This window comes from Chlorella variabilis (genome assembly GCF_000147415.1).
Source record: "Chlorella variabilis unplaced genomic scaffold CHLNCscaffold_9, whole genome shotgun sequence".
Classification (NCBI taxonomy): domain Eukaryota; kingdom Viridiplantae; phylum Chlorophyta; class Trebouxiophyceae; order Chlorellales; family Chlorellaceae; genus Chlorella; species Chlorella variabilis.
Genome location: NW_005435079.1, coordinates 1,101,484 through 1,116,390, shown reverse-complemented (window position 1 = coordinate 1,116,390; position 14,907 = coordinate 1,101,484). Strand labels below are relative to the sequence as shown.

Sequence of the window (14,907 nt, the reverse complement as noted above, 5' to 3'; positions counted from 1 at the left end):
GCGCCGCCAGCTGGCGCAGCTCCAGGAGGCGCTGGCGAAGGGCGGCGCCAGCCGGCTGGAGCACTATGTGCACAACGTGGTGGGCGCCCTCAACCTGGCGCCCGCCATGTTTGGGCAGCGCGAGACCTACCTGGATGCAGTACGGCGTCGGCAGGACCGCGAGGCGCTGGCGCAGCTGCGCACCGGGTCGCATTGGGGCGCGGAAGAGACCGGCCGCTGGACGCGGCGCCCCCGAGAGCAGCGAGTCTGCCCCCACTGCCACGACGGCATTGAAGATGCCCCCCACATGCTGCTCACCTGCCCCCTTTACGCCCCGCTGCGCCTCAACTTTCCTGACCTGTTTGCTGAGCCCCATCCTCCCCACCGCTTCCTCCGCCAGAAACCGTGCCGCCTCGCCGCCTTTGCTGCCGCCTGTCACCAGCGCTGGCTGACCGCCACCGTTGCGCTGCCTGCAGTCCCGCCCTGAACCCCCACTCTCATGTCCACCCCCTTTGCTCTTACCGCACCACACCTGCTCCACGACATGCAGTACTGCCTGCCCGCTCACACACTAAACGCTCGGTGACCTGTCAGTTGGCCTGTCCTGCCTGTTGTTCTACTGCTTCATCCCTCCTTGCTCGAACAACAAAGTCTGTGCTGCAAGCTTGTTCTTGCTGAAACCAGACTGTAAGCCCACACAAGCACAAGCAAGCATACACCTGCAATGGTACAGCAGGCAAGGGCAGTGCGATTTGCAGTACATTCATCCGCGGCAGTGCAGCATTGACTCTGTCTCTCACCTTGGATGAGGTGCCAGCCCCAATCTCAACCAGCCCTGCACTGCTGCTGCTGCCGCTGGTGGGTGATCCCTGGGTGAAGGTAAGATCAGACAGCCGCAAGGAGAGGGGCCCGAAGGCAGTGGCGGCGCACAGCGGCTCGGAAGCGCGGCCAGACGTGCTGGGACCGTCCCCAGCAGCGGACTCTTGCTGCCAGCTCGCTGTTCCAGGCAGCTGCTGCGTCAGAGCACTTAACTCAGGTGGCCGATGGGCTCCAATCACCAAGCCCTGTTCATCAGCTGACGCGCCATGCATGCGCTGGCTCAAGTCATGCAGCCGCCGCTCAATCTCTGCATGCTCCCTGCGTTTTGGTGTCCGGCTGCTGCCGGCGCTGCCTCTGCTGTACTGCAGCAGTAGCTGCAGTCCTTCCTTGTCCGCTGGCGCTGCTGCCGCCCGCTGTGCATGCTCTCTGCGAACTGCAGGCAGCAGCACAACAGCTGCCATCACCAGCACAGCTGCGCCCCCCACTGCTGCTGCCAGCACGCGGCGGCTGCTGCTGCTGCTGCGCACCACGGAAGGACTGCAGGCAGGCAGGTGAACGCTGGTGGTGGCATTGTAGCAGACAGTCCAACCCTCATCCGGATGGTTGACTCGGATGGCACGCACCGACTCAGCAGCCTGGCCAGCAGCAGCCACCTCTTGCTGCCAACTGGCAGTTGCAGAAAACTGCTGCGGCAGGGCGTTTGAACGTGGTGCCTGCTGGGCTTCCACCGCCACCTTCAGGACAGAAGCTGACGCAGCATGCCCTCGCTGGCTCAAGTCCAGCATTTGCCGCTCAATCTCTGCATGCTCCCTGCGCTGTGGCACCTGTCTGCCGCCGTTGTTATTGCTGCGGTTGCCTCTGTTGTACTGCAGCAGCAGCAACCCTTTCTCGCCTGCTGCCGCTGGCACCTGCCGTGCCCGTCGTGCGCGGACCCCGTGCAGCGCATGCAACGCCACTGCTGCTGCCAGTACCAGCACTGCCGCACTGCCTGATGCAGCTGCCAGCAGCCACGGGTGCCACCCGTCCCTGCCCAGCAACACTGAGCCGCAGGTAGGCAGTCGCACCGTGGCATCGGCAGCTGAGCAGATGGTCCAGCCATTGTCTGGGTGGTCAAGCGGCAGCTCCCCATATTTACGCACCAGCCAATTTGCGTCCACTGCATCAGGCATCACACCCCTGATGCCACTGACGTTCAGGCATGCAGCTGGCGTGCCGACCGCACTGACGCTGAAGCAGAGGCCATCGTTACCAGGCCGGACGAGCCTGCACGGCGGTAGCGGTGGTACACAAATGCAGAACATTGGTTGCGGCAAGGTGTGCAGAGGGTGGCAGATGCAGCCAGCTGGCGGTCTTTGTTGAAAACTGGGGTGCACGCTCAACGAGCTTGACGACACGGCAAGCAGGGCAGCAACATCAGGAGCTCACAAGGAAAACTGCCGCTTGGCCCGTCTGGAAGGGATGTTGATAGGCCCCTCCAGATCGTTCTTGGAAACATCTCTGCAGGTGACAAGGGCGGTTGAGATGCCAGTTGAGGGCAACCGCAGGGCTGCCTGGCTCAGCGCCGTTGCCACGGGGCAGCCGTGTGGGGCGGCAAACGAGAGGAGGGGACGACAGGCACTGATCAGCTGGGGCTTTGGGGCGACTCACATGTAATGTATGATGGGCCATGCATCATCACGCAGCCAGCTGGGAGGCAGAGTGCCTGTGAAGGCGTTGCCCGACAGGTTCCTACGGCAGGCAGGGCGGGAGGTTGAGAAAGCGAGGGCAGCGGCAGCCAGCCACTGGGCAGGCAGCGCGGCCGGTCCCTCCCTTGGCCCACAGCGCATGACAGCCTGCCAGCAACAGCACATATGCAGAGCACTCGCAAAGAGCAAGAGCGCGAGACGGCGGCCAGCTCACACGGCAAGCACGCCTCGCAGAACAACGGATTGCGGCCAACTGCTGGGCAAACTCCCGTGCAAATGGTTGTCCGCAAGCGTCCTGCACACATGGGGCAGCAGCTTGAGGGTACAGCTTCCCGATAGGTGCACCTGGAGAGGCGTACATGGCCCAGAAGCCAGGCTTACAGCAGCTGCAGATGGAATGGGGGAGCGTCGCCCAGCCCGGCTTCAAGGCTGCTCAGCGTGCCGCTGAGCTGGTTCCTGGACAGGTCGACTGCCAGCGGCATGCGTGTGTTGGAAGAGATGCGCATAGGGAAGCCAGGGGGTAGAGGGCCGCTCAAGCGATTCTGGTGCAGGATAGTGCACACACAGGACAAGACAGCGAGCAACGCCGTTTTCAGCTGCTGCACCACAGCTGGGCCCATAGCATTCACTCGCTCCATATTGGGCGTAACCGACAGACAGACTCAACTTTTTACCAGCACACAACAAACAGGCGGCAGCTGCTAGCGTGCTCAAGTCAGCAAGGCAGATTGTTGCAATTCCGCATGGCTGGGCCATGGCCGCCTGGGCCACAGGCGAGGGCTCACTCACAGTGCATTCAGGAACAACCACGGCTTGGTAGGTCCCTCCGCCTGGCCCCACCAGCTGTGTGGCAGAGTCCCGGTGAGCTGGTTGATTGCCAGATCCAAATGAGCCAGCAACGGATAGGAGCATGGTAGCAGTACCGGCAGCCTGCCCGTGAACGAGTTGTTCCGGAGGTACCATCGGTGCGGACAAGCTAGGCTTGGATGGAAATGGTGAAGCAGGGATGGCACAGCCAGCTGCAGCTGCCACAGCAGGGAAGGCTGCCCTCACATGAATTGCAGAAGGGAAGCAGTGTGCGCAACGCCGCACGAGTGGGCGCCGACGCTGCCAGCTGTCAGGTTACACCCGGCTGGCAGGTTGCCCGTCAGCCTGTTGTTGGACACATCCAAGTGGAGCAGCACCGTGAAGCTGTCGCCGCAGCCCAGCCCCACAGGTAGGGTGCCGGTCAGACGATTGAACGACAGAAGCAGGACCTGCAGCCTGCCGAACTGCTGCCAGGCAGGTGGCAGGGTTCCTCTGCAGGCACGCAAGCGTACAACAAGCGTGCAGCAGAGTTCATGGTTATCTGCGTATGTGGCAGCAAACGACATCCAAAGCGCTGAGCTGGAACCCCAGGTTCAAGGATCAGCCAAGCTAACCAACTGTGGTGGAAGCGGCAGTCAGAGCTGTAGCAAGACAGGTTCAATAGTGGACATGACACCAGGCACCCTCCACTCACCTCAGCTGGTTGTGCTGCAGGCGGACTTTCTTTATGGAGGGCAGGATCTTAGCCCAGTTAGTGTCTAAACCCTCCGAGAGGGCACAGGTTCGATTCCTCCCATGTCGAAACTTTGTGAGGACAAACGCGGCATAGCTGACCGGCTCAGCGCCAATCCAAGCCAATTCCTTCGGGAACGCCTAATAGAATCGCCAAGGCTTCGGCACAGGCCTCCCCGGGACCCATTCACTACTAGTGGGGGGTACTGCACTTGGCGCGTCGGGCAGATCAAATAATGGTCTAAAGCTAGACGTTAAAACCGGGAAGTGAAGCTTGTGGAGGCTCTTCCCCACCTTTACCTTTACCTTTACCTTTAGCCCAACTAGCTGGCAGAGTGCCAGTCAGTTGGTTTCCAGCAAGGCCTCTGCAGGCAGGCAGGCAGGCAGGCGCATACGCAAGGTCAGGTTCATGCTTCCTTGAGCGGTGCAATGAGTGTGGCACTCGAGCCGACCGATTGCACTGACAGGCCGCGGACTAGCGGCGCTCACGTGGTATCCAGGGACAGGCTGGCCCAGGACGGCGGCAGCGTGCCCGTCAAGCGATTCAAGGAAACATCCAGCTCCTCCAGGGCTTGCAGGGCGGCAGGAAGGTGCGGTGGCAGGCAGCCGGTGAGCTTGTTTCCTCCAAGCTGCAGCCACGTGAGGAATCGGAATGGGCCGGGGCTGAGCCAAGAAGGGGCGATGCTGCCAGTGAGCCCGCAGCGACCCAGCGAGCTGCAGCCAGGTGCTCGTCAGCAGCAAAGAAGAATGGAGTCAGGTGCGAGTCTAAGTGGCGGCCAACCAGCTCAGGCAAGCAAGGGTGGCCTTTGGGACGGCGGCAGCCACGCACAGATGTTGCAGCGACGGGAATGCGTTCTTGGCGCCCCAAGCGGATGGCAGGCTCCCGTCGAACGCGACCTGGTTGACGAAGAGTCTTCGAAGCCTTGTGAGGCCCGCCCACGACGCCGGCAGCTGGGTGGGGCGGTCAAAGGCGGCCTCCTCCAGAACCTCCAGCACTTCCAAGGCTGGCAGCCGCGCTACCAGATCCACAAATGCGCTGGACAGGCGGAGTGGCGGTTCCGGCGGATCAAACTGGAGGGTGCTGCGGGCAGGGGGTGCAGGCAGGGGGGCGGGAGGCAGTAAAAGGAATGCGGGACACGACTGTCGACCTTCTCCCAACGGCCCAAGGCGCTGCACAGTGCGCATTCTGGAGTGCAAGCCTCCAGTGCTAGGCTAGCCGCTGGGCTGTTGCCGCAACTGGCTGGCTGGCTGGCCTGATGACGGCGGGCGGCTCACAGCTGCGTGACGCGGCCGCCCTCGCTGCAGCCGACGCCTTCCCAGGCGCAGGGGTCGGGTGTCATGTTCATCGTCCAGCCGATAATCGAACAGGTGATTACAAGGGGGCACTGCTCCCTCTGCAGGACCTGGGCACGGTCGCAGCATGCAGGGTTCGCCACGGCAGCGGCAAATGCTGCAGGTGGATCGTCCCGCAGCTCGGCCAGGCTCAAAATCGTGTCGCGCAGCGCCCGCAGCACTGCACAAGATGCAAGGTGCAGGGGGTCGGGACGTACCATATAGTGATGCTGCAGGTATTCAGGGAACACGACGCGTCGCCAGCCAGACACCTCGGCCTAACCTGAGGCGTCGCTGGCGTTGGTGGCCGCAGCAGCGGCGGGAGGTCCCACCAGCAGGAGCAGCAGGAGGAGCAGCGGCCCTTTCATCAGCCACCGCATGATCCTCCTACCGCCTGGTCGCCCGTTGCCCAGGTCTAGAGGGCGGGGGTGGGCGGGCAACCGCGAACCCCGCCGCGAGGCGGGCCGCCTATCTGGTTGCACATGCTTGGCACGGTGGCAAGATGTCGGCGCGCCAGCCTTTGCGTCCAAAGAACCAGACTGCCGCCACGTCAGCGTCGGCGGTACCCAACACGGTTTTGAAACTCCTGCTTCTGCCCACAGAGCAGGACAGAACTCCTCTGATCTAAAATAGATCTCTAAAATAGATGTAACAAAGGAGTTATTCAACAAGTGCAAGGGAGAAAGATCTGAAGATGTTGAAGGGAAATACTTGAAACAATATCAAAGGTGGGTACGGTCGTCACAATTAGATGAATACGTCGGTGATGAAGGGTTTGGATGGAGTAAACACGATAGAGCATGCAAAAAAAGCCCGTTATGTATCTTCAACCAAAGGACGTTGTCAGCAGCTCGGCAGCCCCAGCAGCACCGCCTGCGACACTGCTGCCTTGCAGTGCCGCCATCACCTGCTCTGCCGAGGGGCGTGTAGAGGCGTCTTGGGCCAGGCAAGCACCTACCAGCTCTGCCACATGAACAGGGCAATGCTCAGGCACCCTGCATGAAACAGCAGTGAGGCAAGGCTGTAAGCAGAAGCCCGGCATGATGACTCGGCAGATCTGATCACCGGCAGCAGCGAACCCCTGTTGCACCACACCGCAACACAGCAAACGTGTAGCACACCTGAGCTGCAGCTCGGCCCGCGCATCCCTGCCGCGCGCCGCACGGCCCGTCAGCACCTCCAGCATCACGATTCCCAGGCTGTAAATGTCGGATGCTGGGCCGCACCAGCCCCCTGCCAGCTGCTCGGGGGAAGAGTAGCAGTTGGGGGTGCCATGAGCTGTCACGATGCTGGCCTGCAGGATGCCTGACTGCCCGAGATCGCAGATTTTGGCAGTGCCCAGTGATCCATCCAGCAGCACATTGCTGCAGACCAATGGGAGATAGGGAGGCACAGCAAGCAAGCGACAATTGCAGCGAGCACACGTGTGGATTGGCAAAAAGCAGGGATGGTCAACAACGCAGCCAGAGGCTGAACCCACCTCGCTTTCAGGTCAAGGTGCACGATCTTGCGGCCATGTAGGTGGTGCAACGTGCTGGCAACTTGGAGCAGCAGCTCCCGGCCCCTGCAGGTGCAGGGCAGCGAGTGTAAGCAATGTCAGCTCAAACAGACAGTCGACAGGCAGTTGTGCAAGCAATGGCGCAGTCGACGATAGACAGACACAATGCCAGCGCACCTGGCATGGTAGCGCAGCACCGGGTTGGGCAGCTGGCTGAGCAGCGAACCACCGGACATGAGCTCTGTCACCACAAACACCAGGCCCTGCGCCCAGCACACGCCAACCAGCTGCAGGCAGGCGCCAAGCCAAAACGCATGTCATGCCTGGGAACGCATGTCATGGCTGGGAACTGTGACAGAGCAGCAAAATCCCAAATGAACTATACAACACACTGCAATATGCAAAGAGCTGCACCACCCGCCCCCTACCTGCAGTATGCCAGGGTGGTGGCAGCGGTGCACCAACGACACCTCCTGCTGCAGCTGCTCGTTCAGCATAGGACCCACAGGCAGCAGCATGACCTTCACCGCCACCGCCAGCGCATCGTGCAGGCGAGCCAGATACACCTGCAATGGTACAGCAGGCAAGGGCAGTACGATTTGCGGTACATTCATCCACGACAGTGCAGCAAGCAAGCGCAGCATTGATTCTGTCCCTCACCTTGGATGAGGTGCCAGCCCCAATCGCAACCAGCCCTGCACTGCTGTTGCTGCCGCTGGTGGGTAGTCGCTGGCTGAAGGTAAGATCAGAAAGCCGCAAGGAGAGGGGCCCGCAGGCAGTGGCGGCACGCAGCCGCTCGGAAGCGCGGCCAGACGTGCTGGGACCGTCCCCAGCAGTGGCCTCTTGCTGCCAGCTGGCTGTTCCAGGCAGCTGCTGCGTCAGCGCACTTGACTCTGGTGGCCGATGGGCTCCAATCACCAAGCCCTGGTCATCAGCTGACGCGCCATGCATGTGCTGGCTCAAGTCAAGCAGCCGTCGCTCAATCTCTGCATGCTCCCTGCGCCGTGGTGCCGGGCTGGTACCGCCGCTGCCTCTGCTCCCGCCCCTGTGCTGCATCAGCAGCTGCAGTCCTTCCTCGTCCACTGGCGCTGACACCTGCCATTCCCTCTGCACACGGAGCCTGTGCAGCGCAGGCAGCGCGGCTGATGCTGATGCTGCCAGGGCCGCAACACTAACAACAGCTGCGGCCAGCAGCCCTGGCCGCCAGCTGCTGCGGGCTAGCTCCGCTGCGCCGCAGTTTGGGAGCTGCACTGTGGCATCGACTCGGGAGCAGACGGCCCAGCCAGGGTCTGGGGAGTGCTCGCGTATCTGCTCATAGTGGTGAGACACATGTGAACCCGTGCTATACACCGACTCCTTCCACGCCACCGTGTCGCTGACGTTCAGGCACGCGGCGGGGGACCCCGTGTCGGCAGCGCCGGTGCACAAGCCGCTGTTGCCGGGCCAGACCAGCCTGCACAGCACCAAAAAACAACTACGGGACTGAGTTGGGCGCAGAGGCAGATGTCAGCTGCCGCTCGCTGGTGGAAATGGGCAGCAGGCTTCTGGTCGCTGCGACGCAGCAGGCGGAGCAACACAGCAGCTTACAGCGAAAACTGCCGCTTGGCACCCCTGGGAGGCACGTCTATGAGTCCCTCCAACTTGTTCCTGGCGACATCTCTGCAGCAAGCAGGGTTTGCGCCCAGGCAGCGCCCAGGCAGTAGGTGAACTCCGGCACCAAGCCGGCGGCGGCCAGCGCACCCACGAGCAAGCCTGGCGCTGCACGATGCGGCAGGGAGGCACTCACAGGAAGTGCATGTTGGGCCAGGCCTCGATGGCCAGCCAGCTGGCTGGAAGCGTGCCCGTAAACGCGTTGCCCGATAGGTTCCTGCCAGCAGGCAGCAGGCACAGCACACACAGCATGACATTCCATGCGCGCAGCGAAGAGGCAGGCAAAATGATGCCAAATGACTGTGCGCAGAGCAGCAATCACGGCAGCGCGCAGCATGCCATGCATGTTCACTTGACAAGCAACGGCAAAAAGGAGCACCAGCACCAGCGGCAGCAGCCTCACAAGCCAAGCAGCCCGCTGAGCGTAGCAGCACGGGACCAGTTGCTGGGCAAGCTGCCATGCAGGAGGTTGTCGGCGAGAGATCTACAGGGCGGAGGCATAGGCAGCAATGCAGGGCAATGAAACATGCAAAATCAGGAAAGGTGAGGCAGCAGCGCAGCAGGCAGCCCACAGACACGAGGCACAAAAGGGAGGTGGGTGGCACTGTGGGTGTGACAGGCAGGCACGGCAGGTCGGCTCACAAGACTTGCAGGTGGAACGACTTGGGCTTGCGATGCTGCAGGTCCAGGCCAACCAGGTTGGACAGTGTGCCGGTGAGCTGGTTGTGGGACAGGTCGACGGCCCTCAACATGTGCTGGTCGCGTGGAGGGCGCACAAGGAAGCCGGGAGGCAGAGGGCCGCTGAGGCGGTTGTGGTGCAGGATCCTGCAGAGGAGGGACAACGCGCAAGCGCTGATAAAAGGACAGGGCAGGGGACGAGCAAGCGCTGCTCAAAGGACATGCCCCAACAGGAGTTGTTCCCCAACAGGTGCGCCCCGCACGCCATGCACGACTCCAGATGAATGCAGGCAGTAGGCTGGCCATGCTACCCATCGGCAGCAAGGGACAGACTGGACAGCGGGGCAGCCCCCGTCCTAGGACAGGCGCAGAGGCAGCACTCACAGGGCACCCAGGTTCTTCCAGGACAGTGTGGAGCCCTCCCGCGCGCCCCACCAGTTGGGTGGCAGAGTGCCGCTGAGCTGGTTGAAGGCTGCGTCTAGCTGCTGCAGGGCCGGGAAGGAGCAGGGCAGCTGAACCGGCAGCGTGCCGGCAAGAGAGTTGTTTTGGAGATACCTGGAGAGCAGCAGGGGAATGGGCGGAGTGAGGAAGGAAGTTGCCCTGGCTGCCCTGGCGCTTGCTCCTCGGATGTCGATCGCTGAAAGCGGCGCGGCATGCTCACATGTATTTCAAGCCAGAAGGCTCTTGCAAGGCCAATAGGCAGCCGCTGTTGCCTGGGTGCAGGCTGCACCCAGCGGGCAGCCTGCCCGTCAGGCTGTTGTGCGACAGATCGAGCTGGCTCAGCCGCGCAAAGCTGCCGTTGCAGCCCAGCCCCTGGGGCAGGGTGCCGGTGAGGCGGTTGTTGTACAGCCAGAGGTACTCCAGCTTGGGGAACCACTGCCACACGATGGGCAGGGTGCCCCTGCAGCATACAGGAGCACAGCGTCGGGTAGGAGGCCGGGTGGCAGGCTTTGGTTGCAGCAACGCCGCAGCAAGGCATCACAATGGCATCGGTTGACTGAATAAAAGGCCTGGGGCCCCCCTGCTGGCCAAGCAACGCATCCACAGCAGGCAGTGGCTCACCTCAGTCGGTTGTGATCCAACTGAAGGGAGGTCAGGGCAGGGAGCGCATCGACCCACTCGGCTGGCAGGGTGCCAGTCAGCAGGTTTTGCCCAACGTTGCTGCACGGGGGCGAGAAGCAGGCCAGTGGTCAGCACAACTAGCTGTTGCTTAGGGTCAAAGCAGTTCTGATGGGCTGATAGGTGCGACTTGACCAGGCAGTCGCGCACTCACATGGTACTCAGCACAGGGCTGGCCCAGCCTGGCGGCAGCGTCCCCGACAGGCGGTTGAAGGAAAGATCGAGCTGCAGCAAGGACGACAGGGCGCCTGGCAAGCCTGGCGGCAGGCTGCCCGCCAGCGCGTTCACTCCAAGCCCCAAGTACGTCAAGGCCGGGAACGCGTCAGGGCTGTACCAAGATGGAGGGATGCTGCCAGTGAGCCCACAGCCACCCAGCGAACTGCAGCAGCAAGAGTTGCGCGGGAGGTGCTCTGTAGGAGGCCAGCCAGGGCGCCAGCGAGCATGCAACGCCCAGGCAGACCAAGCCAGCGACCTTGGCAGGCAGCGCGCATGCTCGCTGCCGCAGCCAGTCGCTCAGCACGGCACTGGCGCCAAGGGCAGCCGCCACCGCTGCAGCCACTCACAGCTCATGCAACGCTGGCAGCACGTTCTTGGCGCCCCAGGAGGGCGGCAGGCTGCCGGAGAACTCGACCTGGAGCATCCTGAGCGTCCGCAGCTGCTTCAGGCCCGCCCACGAGTCTGGCAGCTGGGTGGGGTGGTCAAAGGTGGACGCCTGCTGCATGTTGAGCACTTGCAGGGCCGGCAGCTGCGCCACCAGCTCCACAAACGAGCTGGACAGGCGGAGTGGCAACAGCAGGTCTCCATACATGAAGGCCCTGCGGGGAAGAAGCCCAAGGGTGGGGGGAGCCGCAGGAGTCCAGATTCGCACCAAAACGCGCCAGCAAGTGTGGATGCAGAAGATCCTGCCATGGCATGCCAGCAAGGTCCACAAGGCGGAGGAAAAGGATGCAGGGGCTGCAGGGCGGGCCCACACGCGCACAGGTGCGTCACGCGGCCTGTGGCGTCGCAGCCGACGCCCTGCCAGGTGCAGGGGTCGGCCATCAGGTTTGCCGTCCAGCCTTGGATTGGGCACACGATGTCATCGGCGGTACACCCGTCCGTCTGCCTCTGCCTGCCGTGCGTGCAGCAGCTGGGGTGGGCCTCTGCCCCGTCTCGCAGCTCAGCCAGGGTAAGCATCGTGTCCCGCAACGCCCGCAGCACTGCATGGGAAAAGTTGGACTGATGCTTGTGATTTGAGCTTTGCTCCAGAGGATGCAGCCTACCAGGGAGCAGCAGCAGTCCCACCTTCTGCATCATCGCTGGCGGCAGCGTGGGCGGCGGCGCCTGCTCCAGCGGCGGCGGCGGTGCTGGCCAGCCCCGCCAACAGGAGCATCGGGAGCAGCAGGGGACGCCATGGCCGCCGCCGCATGTCCCCTTCTAGCGCCTGGCTGCCAAACGCAGCCTACGGGCCTGGGGCCCCTCAAGCACGACGCTCATCCCCGCTCGCCTGGTCTGGACCGGTGCAGGTTGGACCAGTGCAGCATGTGAGCACTATGTAAAGCGGCAAACCCGCATGGTATTCAAAGAGGCAAACCCGCATGACCCGGGAAAAATTTAGAGCCCGTTTTGCCCGTACTTACGGCAGTTTTTGAGTTTCTCAGCTGAAATCCGGCCGGAAAAGGGCCCAAGTCGTACAAATGCACGTGTTCGAGTTGTTTTTCAGGCCGTTGCAGTACACCATGCAGTACATGACTGGAAGGGCCGGATAGTGCCTTTTAGGGGTTGAAATGGGTCCCCAAATACTCGAAGCGCTCCTGGAAGCTGGGGGCTGCGCCCCCAGACCCCCCTAACACGAAAACACATGGTGTCCTTCCTCAGGAGGCTGCCCTCTGGCACATTCGCGTTTTTGGAATACGGGTAGAGCCGTAAAAGCTCACGGGTTCGAGTTATTTCCTAAATTAAACCCTGCGCATGACGATTGCCTCGGTGGCAGGCGGTCCGTGCGTTGCACGAAAGCGGGGGAATAAAGCCACTGGTGGGACATGGGGGTGTAAGCCGCAGGAGGGGGCCGTGCTGGGCATTGTTCGGTCTGTGCGGTAGACCAGCCAGGCCCGGCCAACGCTCACCACCTGCCGCCACCGCCGCCACTCCCGTATCCGGCGTCGCCCCATTGCCCCCGTCGGGGAGCCGCTCGCCTACCTGCAGCCCCACCCAATTGCTGCCATCGATGCCGTCAATGCGTGATGCCAGCTGCACTTTTGCATTCTTTTGCATTCTTCCCTGAAGCTGTAGGCTTGCTGCCCGTGAGCACGTCCGAGGTGGCGATCACCGCAACCGGTTTGTATCGCCGCTGGAGAGGATGGGCGTCTTCCGGGAAATTTATTGAAAAGGGCAGGTGGTTGGGCGGCATAGGCGTGAGTACGATGCGAACGCCGCACCTGGTAAGGGTGCCGCACGGTTCAGCCCTGGGCGACGGGTCCGCTCATGCATGCACGCATTGAAAATGTGAGCAGCTGGTGGTGACTTTCGGCATGTACCCGCAAGCTGGATGCGCAGGCAGAAGGATGTACGATGCACGCACCAGCCTCCGCTGAGCGGCAGGAGTAGCAGTGCTGAGCGCCGCGGCAGGAAGCGGGGCGGGCATCAACGGCGGCGCTGCGTGCACCTCGCATGCATGCAGGCATCGTTGCCTTAGTCTATCCCCACCAATCAGCGGACCCGAGTCAGACCCCAAACCGAACGCCTGACACTGAGCTGTGGGTGTGTGGCTGCTGCCGCACCGACCCCTCACGAGCCCATCCATGTGCTCCCTGGGCGCCTGGCAACGCCACAGGTGCACATTACGCGCCAAAGGGGAAGGGAGGCTGCGCAGTGCGTAGTGGCACTTTCACAAGTGGGGCTAATGCCAGCGGGGCATGCCTTCTTTTGGCGGGAAACTTTGGGCGCAGTACACGTTTTATCGCGCTGGATTGGTCCTGATCATCGACTAGATCAACTCGCCCACGCAGCAGGTAGTAGCAGCCACCCCCACCCCGCATTGGCAGCTCTCCCGTAGCCCCCGCCGCCTCCAGCACGTTTCTCGCCAGGTGCGATCGGTGTGCGGGGGCGCATTGTACCTGGATGAGGTCTGCGGGGGCGCTCCGACAGCTGCTGGTGGCTTCGGCCTGATGGGCGGGCAGATGGGTGGCTGCCTACTCGAAGCTGGTCATGCAGCGGGTTTGGCGGCGCCAGGCCAGGCCCAGCAACCATGGGCACGCCCCAGTGCTGGGGTTTAGAGCCTTTGGGCATCCCCCTGTGCGCGCCTCCCAACCCGGCCGCCGCCCGCCGTGGGCCAAGGCGAGACCCAGGGCGCACTTGCGTCGTGACGCCACCCGGCCTCCCGACTCAATCCCCCATCCCCTCCATGCATGTGCTGCAGGTGACTCTATTTAAACAGTCACCATGCCCATGTGGGAGGCCAGCCGCCGCACGCTCATCAAGACCGCCACCTCCCTGCACGTAAACCCGCGCCATGTCATTGCGGAGCTCGTGTGAGCGTCAGCCTGGCCAGTGCCTGGGGCCAACTACTCTCTGTGCCGGTGCCCTTGCTTCATGTCGCCCAAGGATGGCCCTGATGTATGGGGGGCGTGTGCGATTGATTGTGCACGGCCAGCTGCCCTTGCGCCCCCTCCAGCACATGCCGCCGCCGCCGCGCCGCCTGCCAGCAGTGCATGTCGCCCACCACCCTGTGGCGCTCCCCTGTGCTTGACTTCTGCAGCGGCATGACTCTGTTTGTGTTCATCGGTACTGGAGCTGCGGTCTTTTTCTCCAACCCTAAGACCACTGATTACAGTGAGCGCAGCAGCGCGGGAATCGGGGCTGGCGGCTCTGCTCTGTCTTGCATGATGCTGATGCTGGGGCGCAGTGGCAAGGCAACCAGGGCAGTGTTGCAACTTGCGTGCCTGGCTCGCTTGCCAGGAAAGCACGGCGCAACGCCGGGACACAGACCTGCCCCACCTGCGCGTGCCGGTGCGGTGCCGCCGCCATAGCTGATCCGAGCGCCGCACCCCGCGTGCCGCCGCCTGCAGTTGACGTCACCGGCGAGGGCACCACCAACCAGATTGTGGCTGCCGTGTATGACAACCTCACCATCAACGCCAGCTTCGGCATCGTGACCGCCCTGGCCTTTGGCATGGCAATCATGGTCGCCGCCTTCTCCATCGGCCACGTCAGCGGCTGCCACCTCAACCCCGCCGTCACCGTCTCCCTCGTGCTCTCCGGCAACTGCGGGCTGGGCCAGGGCGTGGCCAACATGATTGCCCAGTTTGCGGGCGCCACGCTGGGCTCCCTGCTGCTGTGGGGCACCTCGTCCATGCGCGACGGCGGCCTGGGTGCCAACTCCATCGGCGACAGCTTCACTGTGGGCAACGCCATCCTGGGAGAGATCGTGATGACCTTTGTGCTGGTGGGTGGGACACAGCACCAGACGCCGCACGAGGGGCTGGCGGCTGAGCCTGCAGCACGCCACGCCGCAGCCTGCCTGCGCTGGGAGCCACCCTTGGCGCGCCCACTGCCCTGCAGTGCTACGTGGTGCACATGACCGCCATCGACAAGAACTCCCCGCCCTCCACCAATGGTCTGGCGCCCAAT

General features: G+C 62.9%; 4 protein-coding genes across 4 annotated transcripts in view; 1 reads left to right on the top strand and 3 right to left on the bottom strand.

Annotated features, from left to right (window-relative positions):
* Positions 1 to 2,219: 2,219 nt before the first annotated feature.
* Positions 2,220 to 2,965, bottom strand: CHLNCDRAFT_145502 (hypothetical protein; the record flags this gene model as incomplete). The annotated part of the gene is made up of 3 exons (XM_005847925.1): positions 2,220 to 2,295; positions 2,446 to 2,526; positions 2,865 to 2,965. The coding sequence occupies 3 exons, from the start codon at positions 2,963 to 2,965 to the stop codon at positions 2,220 to 2,222; spliced, it is 258 nt and encodes an 85-aa protein (XP_005847987.1).
* A 1,542-nt stretch (positions 2,966 to 4,507) lies between these two features.
* On the bottom strand, positions 4,508 to 5,734 carry CHLNCDRAFT_145501 (hypothetical protein; the record flags this gene model as incomplete). The annotated part of the gene is made up of 4 exons (XM_005847924.1): positions 4,508 to 4,651; positions 4,920 to 5,103; positions 5,298 to 5,535; positions 5,638 to 5,734. 4 exons carry the CDS (start codon positions 5,732 to 5,734, stop codon positions 4,508 to 4,510), a joined length of 663 nt encoding a protein of 220 aa, XP_005847986.1.
* Positions 5,735 to 6,308: 574 nt separating this feature from the next.
* CHLNCDRAFT_145500 (hypothetical protein) lies at positions 6,309 to 11,340 on the bottom strand (the record flags this gene model as incomplete). The annotated part of the gene is made up of 16 exons (XM_005847923.1): positions 6,309 to 6,349; positions 6,519 to 6,718; positions 6,835 to 6,918; positions 7,030 to 7,139; positions 7,281 to 7,418; positions 8,104 to 8,305; positions 8,440 to 8,511; positions 8,639 to 8,719; positions 8,906 to 8,986; positions 9,145 to 9,327; positions 9,565 to 9,735; positions 9,911 to 10,081; positions 10,243 to 10,341; positions 10,454 to 10,524; positions 10,886 to 11,114; positions 11,279 to 11,340. The coding sequence occupies 16 exons, from the start codon at positions 11,338 to 11,340 to the stop codon at positions 6,309 to 6,311; spliced, it is 1,995 nt and encodes a 664-aa protein (XP_005847985.1).
* A 2,385-nt stretch (positions 11,341 to 13,725) lies between these two features.
* CHLNCDRAFT_145499 (hypothetical protein) overlaps positions 13,726 to 14,907 on the top strand; it is a gene marked incomplete at both ends in the record, with an annotated part of 1,692 nt that continues 510 nt past the window's right edge. The window contains 3 exons of the mRNA XM_005848089.1: positions 13,726 to 13,808; positions 14,036 to 14,109; positions 14,346 to 14,722. Of these exons, the coding sequence (XP_005848151.1) occupies positions 13,726 to 13,808; positions 14,036 to 14,109; positions 14,346 to 14,722 (534 nt within the window). The remainder of the gene's footprint in view (positions 13,809 to 14,035; positions 14,110 to 14,345; positions 14,723 to 14,907) is intronic.